Raw genomic sequence first — 21,733 nt, forward strand, 5'->3', positions numbered from 1 at the left:
CCTTCTTCTCCCCCATGGACCTCCGTTAAGTTCCTCCTAATCCTCCTATACGTGCAAACATATGGTATCTGTCCTTCCCTGCCTGATTTGTTTCACTCAGCGTAACATCCTCAAGTTCCATCCATGTTGCTACACATGGCCAGATTTCATTCTTTCTCATTGCCATGTAGTATTCCATTGTATAGATAAACCACATCTTCTTGATCCATTGGTCACTTGATGGACACTTAGGCTCTTTCCATGTTTTGGCTATTGTTGAGAGTGCTGCTATGAACATTGGGGTCCATGTGCCCCTATGCATCAGCATACAGGATACAGGATACATATACCTGTATCCCTTGGGTAAATTCCTAGCAGTGCTATTGCTGGGTCATAGGGGAGTTCTATTGTTAGTTTCCTGAGGAACCTCCACACTGTTTTCCAGAGGGGCTGTACCAGTTTACATTCCCACCAACAGTGTAGGAGGGTGCCCGTTTCTCCACATCCTCGCCAGCATCTAGAGTTCTCTGATTTGCTCATTTTAGCCACTCTGACTGGCGTGAGGTGGTATCTCAGTGTGGTTTTGATTTGTATTTCCCTGATGAGGAGGGATGCTGAGCATCGTTTCATGTGTCTGTTGGCCATCTGGATGTCCTCTTTGGAGAAGTGTCTGTTCATATCTTCTGCCCATTTCTTCACTGGGTTGTTTGTTTTTCGGGTATGGAGTTTGGTGAGTTCCTTATAGATTCTGGATATTAACCCTTTATCTGATATGTCATTTGCAACTATCTTTTCCCATTCCGTTGGTTGCCTATTAATTTTCTGGGTTGTTTCCTTTGCTGTGCAGAAGCTTTTAATCTTGATGAGGTCCCAACAGTTTATTTTTGCTCTTGATTCCTTTGCTTTTGGGGATGTGTCAAGTAAGAAATTGCTGCGGTGGAGGTCAAGGAGGTTGTTTCCTGCTTTCTCCTCTAGGGTTTTGATGGTTTCCTGTCTCACGTTCAGGTCCTTTATCCATTTTGAGTTTATTTTTGTGTATGGTGTGAGAAAATGATCTAGTTTCATTCTTCTGCATGTTGCTGTCCAATTCTCCCAACACCATCTGTTAAAAAGGCTGTCTTTTTTCCATTGGATATTCTTTCCTGCTTTATCAAAGATTAGTTGGCTGTATATTTTTGGGTCCATTTCTGAGTTCTCAATTCTATTCCATTGATCTATGTGTCTGTTTTTGTGCCAATACCATACTGTCTTGATGATGACAGCTTTGTAGTAGAGGCTAAAGTCTGGGATGGTGATACCTCCCGTTTTGGTTTTATTCTTCAATATTACTTTGGCTATTCGGGGTCTTTTGTGGTTCCATACAAATTTTAGAATAGTTTGTTCTAGTTTTGAGAAGTATGTTGGTGCAACTTTGATTGGGAATGCATTGAATGTGTAGAAAAGGACTCTAGGAATCTTAAGAGATTGCATCTAAGAGAAAGACATGCACATGTGTGCATTTAATGCACATTGTTCATTTAAAAAGAACAATATAGGGGCATCTGAGTAGCCCCGTCAGTTAAGTGTCCAACTTCAGCTCAGGTCATGATCTTATAGCTACTGAGTTTGAGACCCAAGTCGGGCTCTGTGCTGAGCGTCCCCAAGTTGGAGCCTGCTTCAGACTTGGTGTCTCCATCTCTCTGTCCTTCCCTTGCTCACATTCTCTGTCTCTCAAAAATAAATAAACATAAATAAAATAAAAATAAAAAGCACAATATACTATACTAAATCTGAAACTAAGGTAACATTGTGTGTCAACTGTACTTCAATTAAAACTACTTTAATGACCAAGAAACAGTTTATGGCCAAAAAACATGAAAATATTAAACTGAGATTTGTTCACTGAAAAATTATTTATTAAGGTGTCATGTTATATAGTTAGTTCAATATTTATGTAATGTTAAATTCTAAATTGCTTCTGAATAATCTAGATACCTACAATACAGATATGTATGTAAACTCCTATATTTCCTGATATTTAACATAACTAGACTTCTCTCATTTCCAATTATCAGACAAATAAAACATAAAACTTTTAAAGTTACACTTAAGGAGTTTGTGAATTTCTATTTGTCCAATTTTTTTTTAATTATATGATAAACCTTAAAGGAGGAAGCCAAAACTCACAAATCAAATCTTAATCTGCCTTTCACAATGTATACCAAATCATAATATACACTTCAAATACCTTACAGTGTTGTCAATTATACCTCAGTAAAACTGAAAAAAAAAATTATAATCAAACACAAAATACTAATCTGAACCAATGCTGAGGAAAAAAAAAATAATGGAAGATCTTTTATTCATCATGTGAACAAAAATACAGATTATATTAATTTTCGCCTAAAGAGAATATACTTTGTGTTTAGAGAAACAAAGGATTAGTTGTCAGGAGTTGCTTTTGGAGAATGATCGATTAGTGCCCTATCAATGGTCGGATACTGATACCAGGGACCATCACCTCTTGCACGCATTAACCTTCGGACTTCTAGCTCCTTTAACCTGTAACAAACAAAACAGCAATATTGTGATTCCATCATTTCCAACTGCAAAATTAGTGAATTATCTCCATAAAGAGAGTCTTTTGCTTTTGTGTAAAATATTATCTAAAGTACTTTATGTAAGGGGCGCCTAGGTGGCTCAGTCGGTTGAGCATCAGATTTTTGATTTCGACTAAAGTCGTGATCTCAGGGTCATGGGATCAAGTCTCTGAACTCACCATGAGGAGCCTGCTTCGAATTCTCTGTCTTTCTCTGCTCCTTCCATGCTCACACACACACTCTTTCTCTTTCTCGAAATTAATTATTAATGTATGTATGTATTTAAGTATTAATATACCTCCACAGATTGATGTGTATGCATCTGATAGGCACCTATAAGCAAAATTTGGGGCTTATTTTTGACATTCATTATCTTGCTTATGTAATTATCCCACAGATACTGTTTTTAATCACTGAAACATCACTTGAATTGGTAATCTACTCTTTCTTCTTGGCCCGGCTCTTTATCTGGACAGGCCACTTTCACTTGAATAGTGGTAATATATTTCCTATTTTCTTGCCTTTTAAAAAACCTCTTGAGACCCTATTTTTCTGAAACAGTCCCTCTCCATGAAACCTTTCCTTTCCATTTTTATAGACTACATATTAAATTTTATATATGACTGGAAATTTGTCGCAGTTAAATAATGCACTTTATTATCTTAACTAGCTCACTAATCCTATCTATGACTGATTACATACCTTTGTGATTGTGTATGTAAGAGAGTATATTCTTTTTTTATAAGAATTATATGTCATATCATCCTTATTCTTTTCTACTTCTTAGAATGTAATTACCCAAAATGCAATTATTAAAATATTCATGAAATGGACTGGTTTTGCCCTTACAAGAGACTACGAGGCACCTGTTTAAAAAAATGAAGAAATCTGTATATAGTAAATAGAGATGATACATATAGGATTAGATTAAAAATGCAAAGATGTATACCATCTTCCCATTTCACTAAAAAACAGAAACTAATCATTTGTGACCATGCATATATACACATGCAGAGAGTATTAAAAAATGTGGAGGGCCAAAAATAATAGTTATCTCTAAGGGGAGACAATTATGGGAGATAGTCCCTTTCTATTTTGTATCTTTCTTTTATATTTCAGTTTTCTAAACACCTAAACATATACTTAAAATTTTTTTTATTTTTTAATGTTTTTATTTTTTTAATTAAAAAATTTTTTTAATGTTTTATTTATTTCTGAGAGAGAGAAAGAGAGAGTGTGAGCAGGGGAGGATCAGAGAGAGAGAGAGAGATACAGAATCTGAAGCAGGCTCCAGGCTCTGAGATAGCTGAGAGCAAGAGCATGACGTGGGGCTTGAACCCACGAACTGTGTGATCATGACCTGAGCCGAAGTCGGACGCTTAACTGACTGAGTCACCCAGGTGCTCCATGTTTTTTATTTAGTTCTGAGAGAGAGAGAGACTGCGTGAGCAAGGGAGGGTCAGAGACAGAGGGAGACACAGAATCTGAAATAGGCTTCAAGCTCTGAGCTAGCTGTCAGCACAGAGCCGGACGCGGGGCTCGAACCCACAAACCATGAGATCATGACCTGAGCTGAAGTCAGACACCCAACCGACTGAGCCACTCAGGTGCCCCCAATTTTTTTTCAATGTTTATTTATTTTTGAGAGAGAGAGAGAGCACAAGCAAGGGAGGCCGAGAGGGAAAGGAGGGGGGGAGGAAGAGAGAGAGAGAGAGAGAGAATATCCCAAGTAGGCCCCACACTGTCAGTGCAGAGCCTGATGTGGGGCTCAAACCCATCAACCATGAGACCATGACCTGAGCCAAAATCAAGAATTGTATGCTTAACCAACTGAGCCACCAGGTGCCCCTACCTAAACATATACTTTTTAAAAAACATAGGTACTCCTGTTCCATCCTCACAACAGCATCTTTCCTTTGGGGATAGAAGTTAGGCTTTTGTTGTTTTTTTTTACTTTGTTTGGAAATTACTTAAAATCTCATATGTCTAAGGAATTCTAGGATCTATCTTTTAACTGGAACTCAAAGTGTATGTCTGAAGTTCAAAAAAGTCCAATGTTACCTAAGTATGAGTCATATTGCTGTTCCATGCTCTTAAATACATAATGACAATTCCATACAGTAAGTATATAAGTGTATGATTACATATCTAAGTATATACATGTATGATTACATATCTAGGAAAAAGGCCAATCATATGTTCTTTTAATCATTTAAATTTTTTTTTTGTTTCATAGCAATTTCTATAAACTACAGAGTTTAAAAGAGAATAACCAGAAGGCAGATCAGTGGTAGACTGGGGCCAAGAGTAGGGGATGGGGAATGACTGCAAGGCATAGGAAAGAGACTCAGTAGGTGATCGAAATGACCTTGACTGTGATGGTTACACACCTATTTTCCTTGGTCAAAACTCCACTGAACCTAATGGGTACATATGACTTACGTAAACCTCACTATAAACACTAAAATGAATCTCAGACAGGATCACATTTAAAAGTAGCAAAAGGAAACATGAGTGAACATTTAAAAAAAAAATTTTATTTTTATTTTTTTAAATATATATATATTTTTAATATTTTTATTTATTTCTAGGAGAGAGAGAGAGAGACAGCGTGAGCAGGGGAGGGTCAGAGACAGAGGGAGACACAGACTTTGAAATAGGCTCCAGGCTCTGAGCTGGCAGTCAGCACAGAGCCCGACGCGGGGCTCGAACCCACGAACCGCGAGATCATGACCTAAGCGAAAGTCAGACGCTCAACCGACTAAGCCACCCAGGCGCCCCCCAAAATAATAATTTTAGACTTCTACATTTCCCTATTTAATATAAACTATCAGAGATCTACGCATGACACAAAATCCCAAAAGCTAAAGAAAAAGACTGACAAACCTGACAATAATTAAATGAGTAAATATAGATAAAGTAACTAAATCACTGATATAGAGTAAGTGTTCAGAAACATATTACTACTCCTACACTCTTGTTAACCTGAAACATTAACACACTTTTGTTACAAAAAATTTACACTATCAAAAGACAAATGACAAGTCAAGAAAATCCTTGCAAGAGGATACTTGCAACAAAAAAAGATATTTTAGTTAAATGTATAAATTAGAAAAACGGGCAATTTACAGGAAAGCAAATACAAACAACTAGTAGATTTATGAAAACATACTCAACCTTACAAAAAAACATAAAATTCAAATAATGAGATAACACTTTTCAACTATCTTATCAGCAAAATGTTTAGGTTTGATAAATTCCATTTACAGGAAATGGTATGTAAATCAGAAATTATCATCTATTGGTGACAGAAAAAACAACCGATACAACTTTTTGGGAAAGAGTATGGCAACATCTATCTAAAATCTAAAACATATCATTTGGTATATCAATGCCACTGCTAGGCATTTATATTCCAGATATACTAAATAAATATGCAGAAGTCTGTGTATGAGGATATTTACCACAGCACTATGTATATGATAAAAAAAATTAGAAAGAACCTAAGGACCAACAACAAGGGATTGGTTAAAAAAATTAAGGTACATCCATCCAGCAAAACATATGATGCAGCCACTGAAACGAATGGGGTGCATGCTATTACAGATAGATCACCGGGGCGCCTGGGTGGCTCAGTCAGTTAAGCGTCCGACTTCGGCTCAGGTCATGATCTCACGGTTCGTGGGTTCGAGCCCCGTGTCAGGCTCTGTGCTGACAGTTAGCTCAGAGCCTGGAGCCTGTTTCAGATTCTGTATCTCCATCTCTCTCTGACCCTCCCCTGCCCATTCTGTCTGTCTCTCTCTCTCTCTCTCAGAAATAGATAGGAACAGTTCATAGCAGCACTCTCCACAATAGCTAAAACATGGAAAGAGCCTAAGTGTCCATCAACAGATGAATGGATCAAGAAGATGTGGTTTATCTATACCATGGAATACTACATGGCAATGAGAAACAATGAAATCTGGCCATGTGTAGCAACATGGATGGACCTTGAGGGTGTTATGCTGAGCGAAATAAGTCAGGCAGAGAAGGACAAATATCGTATGTTTGCACGTATAGGAGGATTAGGAGGAACTTGACGGAGGAACAAGGGGGAGAAGAAGGGCGGAAATGGTGGGGGAAAGGGAGAGAGGCAAACCATGAGAGACTCTTGAATGCTGACAAAAACTGAGGACTGATGGATGTGGGGGGGAGGGGGGATGGGCATGGAGGAGGACACTTGTGGGGATGAGCACTGAGTGTTATGTGGAAACTAATTTGACAATAAACTATTTGTAAAAAAAAAAAAAAGAAATAAACATTAAAAAAAAGAAATAAAAAAAAGAAATAAATAGGAACACTGAAAAAAAAAATTTTAGAAAGATCACCAAGATATATTTAGGTGAAATGAAGGAAAGGTGCAAAGCGGTGTTTATAAGAGGATTCTACTTGTGTTAATATATTTTCAAATGATATACATAATACATTTTTAATGCATCAATTTTCTTCTAGGAACATATATATGAAATATTTAAATAGTCACTTTTAAGGATGAGACTAGGTAGAAGAGGAAAGGGAATTGGGAGAGGAGGGGAGTAGAGGGCTTTCTTGCATTTAAAAGAGAATTAAAAAAATTTTTTTTAATGTTTATTTTATTTTTGAGAGAGACAGGGAGACAGAGAGAGAGACAGAGTGTGAGCAGGGGAGGGGTAGAGAGAGAGCGACACACAGAATCCAAAGAAGGCTCCAAGCTCGAGCTGTCAGCACAGAGCCCAATGTGGGGCTCAAACCTACGAACCTCGAGATCATGACCTGAGCCCAAGTCAGATGCTTAACCGACTGAGCCACCCAGGTGCCCCAAAAGAGTGAGATTTTGAAAAGAATTCTGTTTACTCTGACAGATATTATCAACTGATAGTCTCTCAGTTTCTCTCAGTTTCTGATTCATAAATTCCACTCTAAACAGGCTAATTCCATCCCCATCTTCATTCTTTTACATGGAGCATCCTATAGTGTTGAAACAGTTTAATTTTTTTCTTGTGGCTTGCAATAATAAGAAAGGAGTTTCTTTCCTACCCCCTTCCCTGTCCCCCCCCCTTTTTTTTTTTTACCGTAAATCAGCCTTTTCAGCTTCAATCTGAAGGATAGCCATTGTTTTTTCATAATTCTTTTCAGGACTATCAAAGAAAGTTCGGGCAATCCATCTTGAGATAGGATGCTACGAGAGAAAATGTGTTTATTATTATTTTCCGAACACTACTTTGTTCTTTCAGTTCACTACTCTTTAAAATGGCCATCTCTGGCAAATCAAAAATATGAACTACATGCCAACTATTTTATGTGTATTTTAAATCTCTTTAATCCATTAGGTGGATATTATTTTTGTCCTCATTTTACAGATAAGCAAACTTTGTCAAGTCATACAGTTACTAAGTGCTGGATTCTGGATGCAAACCGGATCTGTCTGACTCCAAAACCTGTGTTTCACACCGTAGTACACTGAGTATCATAAGTGGCAGGGTTAGGAGCTAAACCCAGAGTTTGGTGATCAAAAACTGAAGCTCCTTCTCTCAGCACAGATGAACTATTGGTATGGCTTACCTTAAGATATAATAATGCTATATTAATGATAGATTTCTTTTCTGAAATATAGTTCAGATAATAAAACATGATAGTATATCCTTTACTCAAGGCCTTCTCACTACAACACTTATGAAGACAGGTAACTGGATTAACTTTAGAGATGCCCACGCAGGCCCTGCACCGTCAGCGCTGAACCCAATGCTGCTTTCGGCTGCTGTTTTACTAGCAGGGCCCGTGTGCTAAAATGACAGCACAGGCTCTCAGGTCAAACCTGCGTAGGTTGAATACTAGGCCTACCTTTTGGACAGGTTACTTATCCTCTATAATGCCTCAGTTTCCTCATCTCTGAATTGGGAATAATAATAGCACATTTCATATGGAATATGATAGTATTTGCAAAACACTGCCATAGTGCCTGCTACACAGTAGGTGATCGATAAAGAACAGCAAGCATGACTATTGGTAAAATCTTTCCTATGGCATTGAGCTTAAGATAAATTCTGGCTGTTAATATGCTAGGATGAGAATGCACTGCATAGTCATTCTTTAAAAAAACCGTAAAGCGTAAAGTAATAAAATGCAGAAAATTACCAAAAGAAGTTGTTTGTAAAATGTGAGCACAAAATGTATTATCTCCCTCACACCAAAAATTGAATATAAGATATCATAATTGCTAAATTAAGACACTGATCAGTACACTGACAAGACACTAACAGAAAGTAACTTTCATGACCTGTACCAACCTTGAAGTACTCCCAGTGTTCTGGGATATAGCCTTCTGGAATTTCTGCTAACTCAGCTTCACCTAATAAGAGAAAATAGTGATGTCCAATTTTAGTATCAGGAGTTTATAATATTAATTCTTTCACTATTTAAGTAAGAAACCAACCTTTTGTGGTTTTAAAGAAATCTTTTACCAATGAAGGTATCAAATACAGTTGACCCTTGAACAACATGGGTTTGAACGGCATGGGGCCACTTACACTTGGGTTTTTTTACAGTACAGTACTGTATTCTCTCTCTCTTTTTTTAAGTTTATTTGAGAGAGAGACAGGGAGTGAAAGCAGGGGAGTGGCAGAAAGAGAGAGACAGAATCCCAAACAGGCTCTGCACTCTCAGCACAGAGCCTGATGTGGGGCTCAAACACATGAACCATGAGATCATAACCTGAGCTGAAATCAAGGGTCAGAATGCTTAACTGACTGAGCCGCCCAGTGACCCCTTCCTTATCATTTTCTTAGTAACACTGTCTTTTCTCTAGCTTACTTTAGCACAAGAATATACTGTAAAATACAAAAAACATACAAAGCATGTGTTAACCAACTGTTTATGTTACCAATAAGGCTTCTGGTCAACAATAGGCAATTAGTAGTTAAGTTTTGGGGAGTCAAAACTTATATGTGGATCTCTACTGAGCAGGGGGTTGACACCACCACATTGCTCAAGGCTCACCTATATTTTAGATTCACTTTAACGTGGCTGAAAATCATTTCATTCATTAGATATTTTTTAGAGGTCTTCTACTGGTAAGGCATTGTCTATTGTCTAAGCCATTATAGGAGAGTTTCACTTTTTTATACAATGTAACAAAATATAATGAAAGAAACATTATTCCTTCTGGTTTTCCCTACCCACTGCTAGACAAAACATTTTAGGATTCAAGATGTTAGTAGTTTAGGCAGAATTTCCCATGAAAATCTAATTTTTACTGTCATTCACAGTTTCATTCTTTTTTAGATTATAATTTTACATGTTCCAAGATGCATGCATAAAAAAATTCTTCCATCCCTTAGCCTCTCTTCCACCTCTATCTCTTTCTATTTTCTTTATTCAGACTTGTCAAAGCTGGTTTGGAAAAACAACAAGGTGGAAAAGAAGGCTTTCTGAAGTCTTTTGTGGCCTCTACAGTTGGTGACCTGCAAGGTTCTGGAGGGGAAAAAAAAAACTAAAAAAAAACCCCCAAAATATTGTACACTATTGCTGGTGGAGATCTGGTTATTGTAAAATAAAATTCCATACCTCTGTTTATTATTTAAATAACTTTCCCTTGTAACATCCATAATTTCCTTCTGTTATTAATGCACATGGGTTTTGAAAATTTACTAATTTGGTTGGAGAGGTACTTACCAATGAATATATTCACCAGAGTTATGCCAATTGCTACTGGAATCCCAGTCAACAAAATGTAGAATTTCTGTTGAGATTAAAAAATAGTTTTCACATAACATAACCATTACCTAACTCTCTTTCTCCACTCTGAAGCTGTCTACACTTTTTGATTTCCTTACATTGCCTGTAAAATAAATTTGCCGTATTAGAGATGTGGTACCAAATTATTTATTTCTGAGACTTTCTTTTGCTCTTTTAGATGCCTATTTTTGTCACCAAAAATGAAAGAAAAAGTAAGGATTAATTGTATAAAGGTAATGCAATATATGTTTAAGTGATTTTTCATTTTTGGTTAAGGCAATGTAATAGAAGTTGAAAACTTTTGTATTAAGATGGAAAGTGCAAAAGCATTGGGTGTTGTCAGCCACTGTACAGAGTTGGAGTTGATCATGACAAGAAAATGAAAGCTCAACAAGGAGGGGGAAGGGCATTAAGCACAATGGGCGGGCAAGGGGTCTAGAGGGCAGCGTCCAGACAATCTTCCATCTTCCAAGCCTCTACTTTTCCTTAGAGAGACTTGAGATACAAATATATATAGCCAGTCCCCCACTTCATCTTCTGAAATCGATGTTCCTGAACAATACAGGAATAAAAAATTGTATCCCAAAATAATGTAGTTTAAAAAAGTCTTTCAATGAGTTCCTTGGGAATTTAAAGACTATTTTAGTAATACAAATAATTATCCCCAAATGAATCCATTTTCAAAGTTTTACAATTTATAGACGTTAGTGAATGTGTGTGGGTGTGTGCGCACACATGTGCGTGCACAGTAAATACAGATTATATTTGAAAACCCCACAACCTTTGAATAAAGGAATGGCTCATTTTTTACCTCCAATAAATATGAATCCCTTTTTATGAAAAATGAAAGGCTCACTAATTTAAAAAGAAATGCAGTAACAAATCAGACATTACTACAAAATCTCAATTGTCTTTTAAAAAAGAAATGTGAATTTACAAAATAACACCTTTTACAAAATGAAAGATGCCTATTTTCTAAACAAGCCAAAAAAATCCTATTTGTATGTAAAGAGTTTAGTTCAGCAACATTTGTAACTCACCATTAAACTCAAAAAACGCCTGTCATAGAATCCAGAAGGTTTGATGATAAATAGTCTTTTCCCATGATCTCCACTGTGTCGCACAGGAGCTGGCAATATTAAATTACCATGTTATATATACAAGGCTCATAAGGGTATACTGTTATATTCTGAGATGAAATCAGGTTATAAGAAAATGTACATTCATAAATATTTAATATGAATTAAGATAAAACATACTTGAGTACTAAAGGCAAGGCAGATAGAGTATCTTTAAACAAAGACTGATGTACTATTGTAAACTCTAGCTCTCTTCATTTTTATTCAACCTTAAAGAGATATCTAAATAACTGTCTGAATTGTCTGCTATTTCCAGAGCAGGCAGGGAAGTTAGATACTCTTGGTAGGCTAATTATCTTTATCTCTGCAATAAATATTTGTTAACACTACAAAATAAATAAACTTAATTTAAATTGTGTCACTTCATACGATGAGGAAATATACATCAGGGACTTGCAGCAAAACAGATGGAAAGATATTTATTCTACATGTTTCCAGTAGGAACTTGAAGGTGTTCAAAAGTAAGCACTCTAATATATCTTGATAAAATGCTCTGTAAGCCATTTCTTTTTTTTTTTTTTAATTTTTATTTGAGAGAGAGAGAGAGAGAAGAGAGAGAGAAAGAGAGAGGGGAAAAAAAGAGAGAATCTTAAGCAGGCTCCACGCTCAGTGTGGAGCCCAATGCAGTGCTCGATCCCACAACCCTGGGATCATGATCTGAGCTGAAATCAAGAGTTGGACATTCAGCCAAATGAGTCACCCAGGCACCCCTGTAAGCCATTTCTGGTTATAAATACTCTCCTTTTCAAATTCTCCCTTGGATGTTATGTAATCAAGCCTTTCTACAGGATTTCCCTTTCTTGGACGCCTGGAAGCATCACTGCAGACACTCTAAGTCCTCAGTGCTGGACGGAGGAAAGGATCTCACTGTTACTGGGAAATTGAGGTTATGGTTTCTGCGGTATGTAACTATATTCAAAGAAATTTCCCATGGGAGTCACTGCAGAATACAAAACTAATTTCCCATTAAAGTAATTTTAGTTATAATAGAGGTCATAAAGATTTGTATCCTTTGTTCAAGCTTAAATATCTGGAATGCCCCTCTCTCTCTTGATTACATTAGTCCCAGATGACATTTTATCCTCCAAAAACCAACATTCTTACCAACCACATGAGATCTTTCCTACTTCTGAACAGCTATATATTCTAGTGACATGTCTACTTGCTTTCACCACTTCCACTGAAATATAAATGTCTTGAAGGCAGGAACTATATTCTTAATTTTGTCATCGCCTAATAGCAGCTTGCGATGAATTTAGGAGGTTAGTTCACAAGAGAATTCGAAGCTGGCATGAATTTACTGTGTACAATTCACACCAATAAAGTTTCTGAAATAACAAGAGAATGTGACAAAGTGATTATATATTTCAGATAATCATTTGAACGATACATTGGAATTCTTTGTGGACTAGGTGGGAAAAAAAGAGCTGGTTAACAGTCCAAACCACTCATTAATTCAATAAATATTTAAGTGCCTACTAAGTGTTGGCCCTATGCTAGGCTATCCTTCCCAACAATGAAAAGAAACAGGATGTTTCTTTGTCAGAAAAAAACAGGCCCAGAAGTAAGATTCCTACTCAGACCGGATGGTGGGGGTGGGGGATATGAGAAAGGTGAATTAAAAGGTGAGAGAAGTAACAAATTGGATGAATTTGTAATGGGTAACTGATTGACTGATTATACCCAAAAAGTGCTGATTACTTAATCCAACAGCATGCCAAAAGGCTCCATCCAAAGCCCTGAGAGGTCAAGATTCCTACAAATGGCCTTGGATGAGGTGAAAATGGCATTCCTGATGACACAAAGCTACTGCTACAAGAATGGCTACTACACTGACGATGAAATGGGATCCCCAAAAGTCTTCATACACATTTACAAAAGACTGAATCTAAAAGGATTAAATATAGTAAGTGGAAAGTCCTGATTGGACCTCCCAAAAGTTGCTCACAGACTTAAGAAGAGTCATTGGTGTGATATGGTTACCAAGAAAGTCAAAGACAATTTAATCCTAATCTTATGTACCAGAAGTATAGGGTCAAAACAGGAGGAACACCCACCTCCATCTCCTAGTTAGACCTGCAGAAATGTGTCCATCCCAGAGTACACTGTTTTAGAGGAACGATCTGGAGCATATCCCAACTTAAGCAACCAGGATGGCAAACAACCTGGAAACTGATATACTGAAGCCTAAAGAAATGCAACTATTGGCCTACAAAAAAGAAATCTGGGTAGAAAGCAGAGAAGTGTCCTTAAATAGTTGGAGGGCTATCCCATAACAAAGGGTCACAGTAGTCTGTGTTGACCTGAAGGGAAGAAGCAGGATCAATGTGTGAAAGTAATTTTCAGCTTAATACAAGGAAGAAGTTTCTAACAATTTTAGTGGTTCAAAATAAAATTAGACTGCCTCTCCAGTCCCCTTTCTGGAGTTATTCAAGTATCAACAGTGGGATGTAACAAGGGTATTCTGGGGGTTGGCCTAGAGGATGTCTACGATCCTTTTCCTCAAAGAATCTGAACACATGGCCTGTCTGAGAACAAAAAGGCAACCTTTCCAACTTATCCGTCTCGATGATTTCCTTCCAACTCCAAGAACTCTTTCTGGGTTTCAAGTTTTATACTCTTTGCCTTAAAGCTTTTCCTCAGGCTCTTTGAATGGTTACCTCCACACTTCCATCCTTCAGGACCTTCAGGTTACAAGATCAAATGTAACCTCCTCAAAGAGGTCTCCTCTGACTACCCTATCTAAAGCTGGCCTCCCACTTACCTCCTTCATATCATTTGGTTAGTTCTTTTAGAACAATACACACTAAGCCTGGCTATTTTGTTGAAGTCCATGAGGTCAAGGACTGCATTATTCAGTGCTATATCTCCAGTACCTTTAAGTATCTGCCACATTGTAGATGCTCAATAAATATGGTGGAATTTACATTTCTTAAGTAAATTAAATGTTATTTGGGATGCTTCCTTACTCTCTGAAAGTAAATCTACTCAGAAGAGATAGTGTACTCCCAACTTTCCCTTCCAACTGGGCAGGCAGATAGGCACGCTCGCGCGCGCACACACACACACACACACACACACACCACCCAGAAAGAAAGACATGGATTAAACTCTACTGGTTTTAAGGACAACTGATTATGAATTACACTATTAACAGATATGGAAACTGTAACAAACAAACAAACAAAAACTATGGAAGAATGCTTGGTCTGGCTGCATTCTAGCAATGTTAATACAGTTAGTAAAGTGAACTTGTTTTCTTTACATATAATTACCCTTATTGTTAAACAAGTTATTCATGTCGTTAAATGTGCTAAGTACCTATTATTATTTATTACTGTTATTATTATTAACTGTTCTAAAGTGTTATTTCATAGCATGAAACTCTTCTCAAACATTCTGAGCCTTCATGATTTGTTGTTGATGCAGTCAGGCCATCTGCTTACAATCTAAAAATATTAGGGTGAATACGGCTTACACGGTTTTTGACAACTGTGATATTTGTGAAGATCAAACACGATAATGTAGGTTTTGTGTCTCTAAGACAACAATCAAAACTAGCCATTTTCTTTCCTTCATCTCAGACTATCCCCAGCTAATGACTCCAACCAACTCAATTACCCAGGCTAAAAATCTCACTCATCTTCCTTGAACCTACCCCTCACTCATCAATTGTCAAGGCCTCTTGATTCTAAGTTTCAACTTTTCTTTCCTGCCCTCTTTACCTCACTGGCTTCGGTAACTAATACCCCCTTATAAGTCATCCAGTATTCAGAAGCTTCTTTCCAAAATACACTACTGATTTGGTCTCCTGCTAAAACACTCTGTGCAGCCTACAAAGTAGTTAAGGTACTTTGGTTTTGTATTCAGTCCTTCCAATCTCCACTCTCCACTCTTTCCTTTCTTAAGCTTTTTCTCTCAACATCCACTTATCACAAGACCCACATATTCAGATATATCAGAAAATATATCCGCTACTTTTCTGCCAATTGCACCTGTTACAACTATCCAGAGTCCAATTAAAACGCCCCATTTTCTACATCTGAATTAAGTCCATACTACTTTGTTTACATAATAATTGAAATTTTCTTCTCAGTTTTTTAAAACCATAATGTGCACACATCAGTCTTCAAATTAAAGCTCCTGCAGCTGTAGGAAGAACTTAAGCTATTTCTGTAATACCTTGATATTAGACACTTAATAAATAATTTAAATAGAACACTTGTATCTGCTTATTTCCTGAGAAAGTTTTCAAGGACCATAAATGACCATTACATCACAGTACTAGATGTTTAAGGAAGGGGTGACCCCAGGGCTTGTTAGAAGGCCAGTGCTCCTAAATCTAGGTGCTGTAGATTTTCCCACTCGCTCTTCACAACTACCTTATGAGGTAGATTAAAATTACCATCCTCTTTTTTTTTTTAACAGTTCTTACGGTAAGAGACAAGTACCTTTCAAAATGACATTCTAGAAAGATGCAAACTTATGCAGAAATATATTTCAGGGTTATAAATACTTGTCAATAGTAAAGAGATTAGATTTATTTTCCTGTCAACAAAATATAAGCACACTTGTAATAAACATCTCCTTTTTAAAAAATAAACACAGGTTCCAAGCAATTAAGTACTTTTCACTTAGCTTCCAAGATATGATGACCCAAGGTCACAGCTACTAAACTATGGAGCCAAGATTTGAACGTAGGCAATCTAGCTCCAGAGAAAAAAAGAACAAGTTTCTCTACTCCTGGGTCTTACAGTCTCATAGGGCAGGCATAAGCAATAATATAACAGACTAAAACCTTTCATTCCACAGTAACAGATGAAACCACCTGCAAAATACCTTTGAAAGCAGGTATAAGGCTGAAACACAGACTCTAATATAGCTATTAGATCCTTTCCTGGTCCCAGTGCAAAGGGTGTAGATTATTCGTATTTATCCTTCCAGAACTCCAAGAAAGGGGGAATAATGTATAAAGAGGATCTGGGAGTGGTATTTTTACCTGAGTTTATCTCCAGCAAGACATGAGTAAATACCGTCACCAAGGAGTATTTAAAGAGGAGAATATATGTAATCAGAAATGGCTTACAAAGGGATTTTTATCAAGGAATGTTAGCACGTGTAGTTTTTTTTAACAGGTTCAACTTCCTGATGGAAATCTGTGAATTCCACGAGTTCTTTCCATCATTTTTGCAACAAGTCTCTATGTGAAGTGACATAATTCAAATTAAATTGGGAGAAGAAAAAAAGGAGTACATAGAGAAAGATACTCTGAGGCTGATGATCTTTTTGGCTTTCGAGTACACTTCCTCTCTACATACTTGTATTGCAGAGGGCAGAGAGCTTATAGTATATTTTTGATCAAGAGGATTAAATGAATTAATATCTTTAAGATCTTTAAGATGGCATATACGTGTTCAATAAATATTACTACATTTGGTGCTGTAGTGCATTACTTTTGTAATAATGGAATCACGGTTCCTTCACTAGTAAAACGGGGGTAATAACATTGTACTTACTTTGCAGAGTTTTTGAAAGAATAATATTGAATACAATGCATCTGAGGCTTTGCTATTTTAATTATTCATTCTCCTAGAGGTCAACAGTTTCCAAGAAGCTTCAAACAACCCTCCCATGACTGCATTATGACTTTCCTGGATTTACGGACTTTTCCTTCATGGGCCCCTTCCACTCTAAGAAGATATTAAAAGTTACTGTTTTATGACTGCGTTGACATAAAACGAATACAATTCAGGCTGGATTCATTACCACATATTCATTAACATTACAGAGTGGTTGGTTTTTTTTTTTCCCCTCCTGATTTTAAAAGAAAGATAAAACATTTTCATGGACCCTAAAAGCATCGTGTAGGCATTGTGCCTACTGGAAGAGTTAGCCCTGAGCCTCTCCACCTCCCTACTTAGCATCAGTGAGCTCCAGGGCAACATGACTTACAACCTTGTGGGATTAGAACCTAGGGCGGGAGGAATGTACAGAAAGAATCCGGTGCCGGAGAGACCTAGGTCTCAGCTCTGTGCCTTTTTAACCTCAACTTGAGACGCAAATTAGCACCAACTGTGATAGTTGAGTAGCAAAGTGTTTCACAAATGCTAATTAATGATTTAAATACGATCGATCTAATTATTTCAGGAAAACCCTCGATCTCTTCACAAAGCCCCAGCTCCGTCTCTCCTCTCAAACCCCAAGCCCGCAAGGTCTCCCAGTTCCTTCCAGATCCCCACCAAGGTCACCCGGGAGGAGTTCTCCATCTCTCATCCCACATCTCCTGAGCGCGCTTTTCCCAAAGCTAGCACCCACCGACAGTCTTCGGAAAGCCACGGGTGAGGAAGCCCCCGAATCCAAGTCGAGCGCCAAGCCGGCGGCCAGAGAGAGCCGCCACTGCAGTGACCGAGGCCCGCTGCAATAAACTCATGGCCGCCATGGCTACTATGGGCAATTGAGAAACTGGGGAGGGTAACGGGAGCCGAAAGAGCCAATTTACCAACGAGAGCGAAGCCGGAAAGCGGCCATCTTGAGTGAGGGCAAAGCCTATTTCTGTTTTCTCCATCCCGTCGGGCCGAGACACAGGAAGTAACGTCACTGTTGGAGAAACCGCGGTAGCTTGCTTTCTGTGGAGATATGGCGGCGGCCAGTTTGGGCGGTGTTTGCCGGAAAGTCTTAACCGCCCTGAAGGCTTCTAAGTCGCTAATATGTCTTCAGGCCCCAGCTAGCACAGGGTAAGTGATGTGAGGAGTAGGTTTGTTCTCCTCTCCGACTTTGGGTCTTGTGTGGTTGCTGAGCTGCTGGAAAACAGCCGAGACGCCGCGCGGATGGCCAAGTCCGAACACACCTGCGTGAGAAGGACATGCCCTTAGAGAAGTCGCCCGCCTCCGACGTTTCCGGTCTTTTCTCAAACATTCTCTGGTCACTTACTGTGGACTAGACACTCCATGGGGTCGGTAGATAACCGGTATTTGTTGAATTAAACCTACAGGTACAGAAGCATTTACTTTGATTGGGTGAGTTGGGAAAAACTGCACTGAAGAGGTTTTGGTTATGGAACTGAAGATTTTGTCAGGTTTGGATGGATAAAAACGAAGGCGCCTTTGTATCTCCAGCATCTGTCGGAAAATTGTCCCGTAAATGTTGAGTGAATAAGTGAAAGTGGTCAAAAGACCGTAAAGCAGCTCTGCTGATGTGAGAAAGGAACGTCCTCCATGTGGTGTTTATTATTCCTAGAGTTTATGATATATGCTTTCCTCCCTTCTATTGAATTTTGTCTGTAGTGAGTTGAATTTTTTTAAATAATTGGGCATGTCGGATATTTTTTAAAGGAAGTAATGTGTGTGTCCTTGAATCCAGCACAGACCATTGTTGAACATCTGTTTATTATGTACTGTAATATTATTTACACTTTAGAGATAAGCAGTATGTTTTTTCATTTTTTTAAAAAAATTTATTTCTAGGAGAGAGAGAGACAGTGTAAACAGAGGAGGGTCAGAGAGAGAGGGAGTCACAGACTGAAACAGGCTCTGGGGTGTGAGCTGGCAGTCAGCACAGAGCCCGACGCGGGGCTCGAACCCGCAAACCGCGAGATCATGACCTAAGCGAAAGTCGGACGCTTAACCGACTAAGCCACCCAGGCACCCAGTATGTTTTTTCATTTTGCAGAGGCTCACAGGTTGTAACTTCATAAAGGTGACAAACTTGGATCAATTGTGTCTTCACTGTCATTTTTTTCTTTTTCTTTTTTCTTTTTAAAATTTTTTAACGTTTATTTATTTATTTTTGAGAGACAGAGAGACAGGGCGTGAGCAGGGGAGGGTCAGAGAGATAGGGAGACACAGAACCCCAAGTAGGCTCCGGGCTCCGAGCTGTCAGCACAGAGCCCGATGTGGGGCTGGAACCCACCAAACGCAAGATCATGACCTGAGCCGAAGTCGTTCGCTTAACCGACTGAGCCACCCAGGCGCCCCATTTTTTTCATAAAAATAAATTTTAGAGGGGCACCTGGGTGGCTCAGTTGGTTAAGCGTCTGACTTCAGCTCAGGTTGTGATCCTATGGTTTGTGGGTTCGAGCCCGCATTGGGCTCTGCTGGCAACTCAGAGCCTAGATCCTGCTTCACATTCAGTGTCTCCCTCTCTTTCAGCCCCACACCCCCTCACGCTCTGTCTCTCTCAGAAATAAACGTTAAAAAAATTTTAGATTTTTATTATCAAAATGAATATTGGTTCATTTGCAGAACATAAGGCAAAGTGTTTTGAAGAAAATAACTATAATTTTCGCCATGCAAAGATTTCCTTCCATTCCTTTTAACTTTATATATGCACATACATGTAATTCTTTTAAGATTATTTATTTTTGAGAGAGAGGGAAAGAGCAGCGGTGCAGGAGGATGGGGAGTGGGAGACAGAGAAGAGAGAGAATCCCAAACAGGCTCTGAGCTGTCAGAGCAGAGCTTTACTCAGGGCCTGAACTTAGGAACCATGATATCATGACCTGCGCTGAAATCAAGAGTCAGACACTTAACTGAACCACTCAGGCACCCCCACATGTAATTTAAAAATAAAGCCAGAATCGTATTTGCATGTATGCATTTTTGTGCTCTACGCTGTTTCCCCATCAAATTTTATATTTGAAATATAAAAAGTTTATATTTTTATATCTTTCTGCCCAAAATTTTATATTTTAAACATAAAAAACTTTTATATTTAAAAATCTCAAGTCAACAGAAAGGTTATGAGAGTACTACAAAGAATAACCACTCTTCATCTATCTTAAGTAATCCATAGCATTATGTCACATTTTTATATCTCTTTATATCCGTGCTTTTATATTTTTTTCTGAGCTATTTGAGGCATTGTGACACTTCAGTGTATATCTCCTAAGAACAAGAACTCTGTCTTTTTAACTGCAATACTGTAGTGATCCCACTGGAATATTTAATACACTACTGTTACTGTCCTTCTGTGTAGCATACAATCCAAATTTTTTCTTAATTTTTTACCCATAGTCCATTCAATGATCATTCATTCCTGTCGTCATGTCTTCTTAGTCATCTTTAATCCAGAACATTTTTGAGCAGATCAGCCTTTTCAGATTATCCTTCCATTTAGATTTGTTAGATTGTGTCTAACTATTAGTTAGATTCAAGTTAAACTTTTTTGGTAGGAATACACTTGTGATACACTTTGCTTTTGCGTTTTAAATGATTTCACCTCGTTATTAAATACTCTTTAAAAACATGATTGTTAAATTACTGCATAATTATACAAATGCACAGTAATTTTTTAACCATTTTCTGGTTGTATGTTTACATTATTACCAACTTTTGGATATCATATATAATGCTTTAATAGACATTTTTATTCTAATCTGTCATATATTTAGTTGAAGTTTCTAGGTGAATTTTGGGTTGAAGGGGGAAGGATTGAGGTTTGTGACGTTGCAAAATTAACACTCAGAATGTTTTTATCTGCTCATATAACTACTAGCTGTGTATGAAAAGCCTAAAAGTGATACCTTAAAGTATAATTATATCAACATATTATCTCCAGAATTATGTGGATACATTTAACCTCTGTAATTAAAGGCTAGCAGCATCTATAATGCAATGTTGAAAACTATTTCTAAAGCATTTTACTTCTTTTTCTGTAAAAAAAATTTTTTTTACATTTATTTATTTTTGAGAGACAGAGCACAAGTGGGGGAGGGGCAGAGAGAGAAGGAGACCCAGAATCCCAAGCAGCCTTCAGGCTCTGGAGCTATCAGCACAGAGCCCAACACGGGTCTTGAATTCACAAACTGTGAGATCACGGACTGAGCCGAATTTGGTCGTCCAACAGACTGAGCCACCCAGGCGCCCCCTAAAGCATTTTATAAGTTTGTTTCTTGTGCAGAAACCCTGAATAATTTTTTTTAACGTTGTAGAGGAAGAAATGATTGCAATTATTGCTTATAAAACCCAAATGTTGCAAAACTCTAATCTCTTGTTTATATATGTTCAGTTGCAGGTTTTCTCTTAGTCCTTTGCTTAAGAATATGCCAAATGTCACATCTTCTCATCAGTGTAGACTACTTCATACCACATTGTCAAGGAAAGGACTGGAAGAATTTTTTGATGACCCAAAGAATTGGGGGGAAGAAAAAGTGAAATCTGGTAAGATATTTGAGTTGATATTAAATATATTTATTAAACCTTCCATTACTTTGGGATTATTTATCCACTTTCAGAATCATTTAGGTGTTTCTTTTTTTTATTTCTTTTGGGAATGTCAGAAAAAATT

General features: G+C 37.8%; 2 protein-coding genes across 4 annotated transcripts in view; one reads left to right on the plus strand and one right to left on the minus strand.

Moving 5' to 3' along the window:
* Nucleotides 1-2,303: 2,303 nt before the first annotated feature.
* On the minus strand, nucleotides 2,304-17,913 carry NDUFB5 (NADH:ubiquinone oxidoreductase subunit B5). The gene is made up of 6 exons (XM_077770577.1): nucleotides 17,765-17,913; nucleotides 11,351-11,439; nucleotides 10,248-10,314; nucleotides 8,864-8,925; nucleotides 7,649-7,755; nucleotides 2,304-2,520 (listed from the first exon to the last, which is right to left on the minus strand). Exons 1-6 carry the CDS (start codon nucleotides 17,886-17,888, stop codon nucleotides 2,400-2,402), a joined length of 570 nt encoding a protein of 189 aa, XP_077626703.1. The 5' UTR covers nucleotides 17,889-17,913; the 3' UTR covers nucleotides 2,304-2,399.
* Nucleotides 17,914-17,965: 52 nt separating this feature from the next.
* Nucleotides 17,966-21,733, plus strand: part of MRPL47 (mitochondrial ribosomal protein L47) — a 30,983-nt gene continuing 27,215 nt past the window's right edge. Inside the window, exons 1-2 of one of the 3 annotated variants that reach the window (XM_077770573.1) lie at nucleotides 17,966-18,183; nucleotides 21,455-21,606. In XM_077770573.1, the coding sequence (XP_077626699.1) occupies nucleotides 18,086-18,183; nucleotides 21,455-21,606 (250 nt within the window). In that variant the 5' untranslated portion in view covers nucleotides 17,966-18,085. Of the gene's footprint in view, nucleotides 18,184-18,225; nucleotides 18,466-21,454; nucleotides 21,607-21,733 lie in introns of those variants that run through there. The other 2 variants (XM_077770575.1, XM_077770574.1) reach the window with 2 other exon arrangements.

The sequence above is a fragment of the Crocuta crocuta genome, unplaced genomic scaffold (genome assembly GCF_008692635.1).
Source record: "Crocuta crocuta isolate KB4526 unplaced genomic scaffold, BGI_CrCroc_1.0 scaffold256, whole genome shotgun sequence".
Classification (NCBI taxonomy): Eukaryota; Metazoa; Chordata; class Mammalia; order Carnivora; family Hyaenidae; genus Crocuta; species Crocuta crocuta.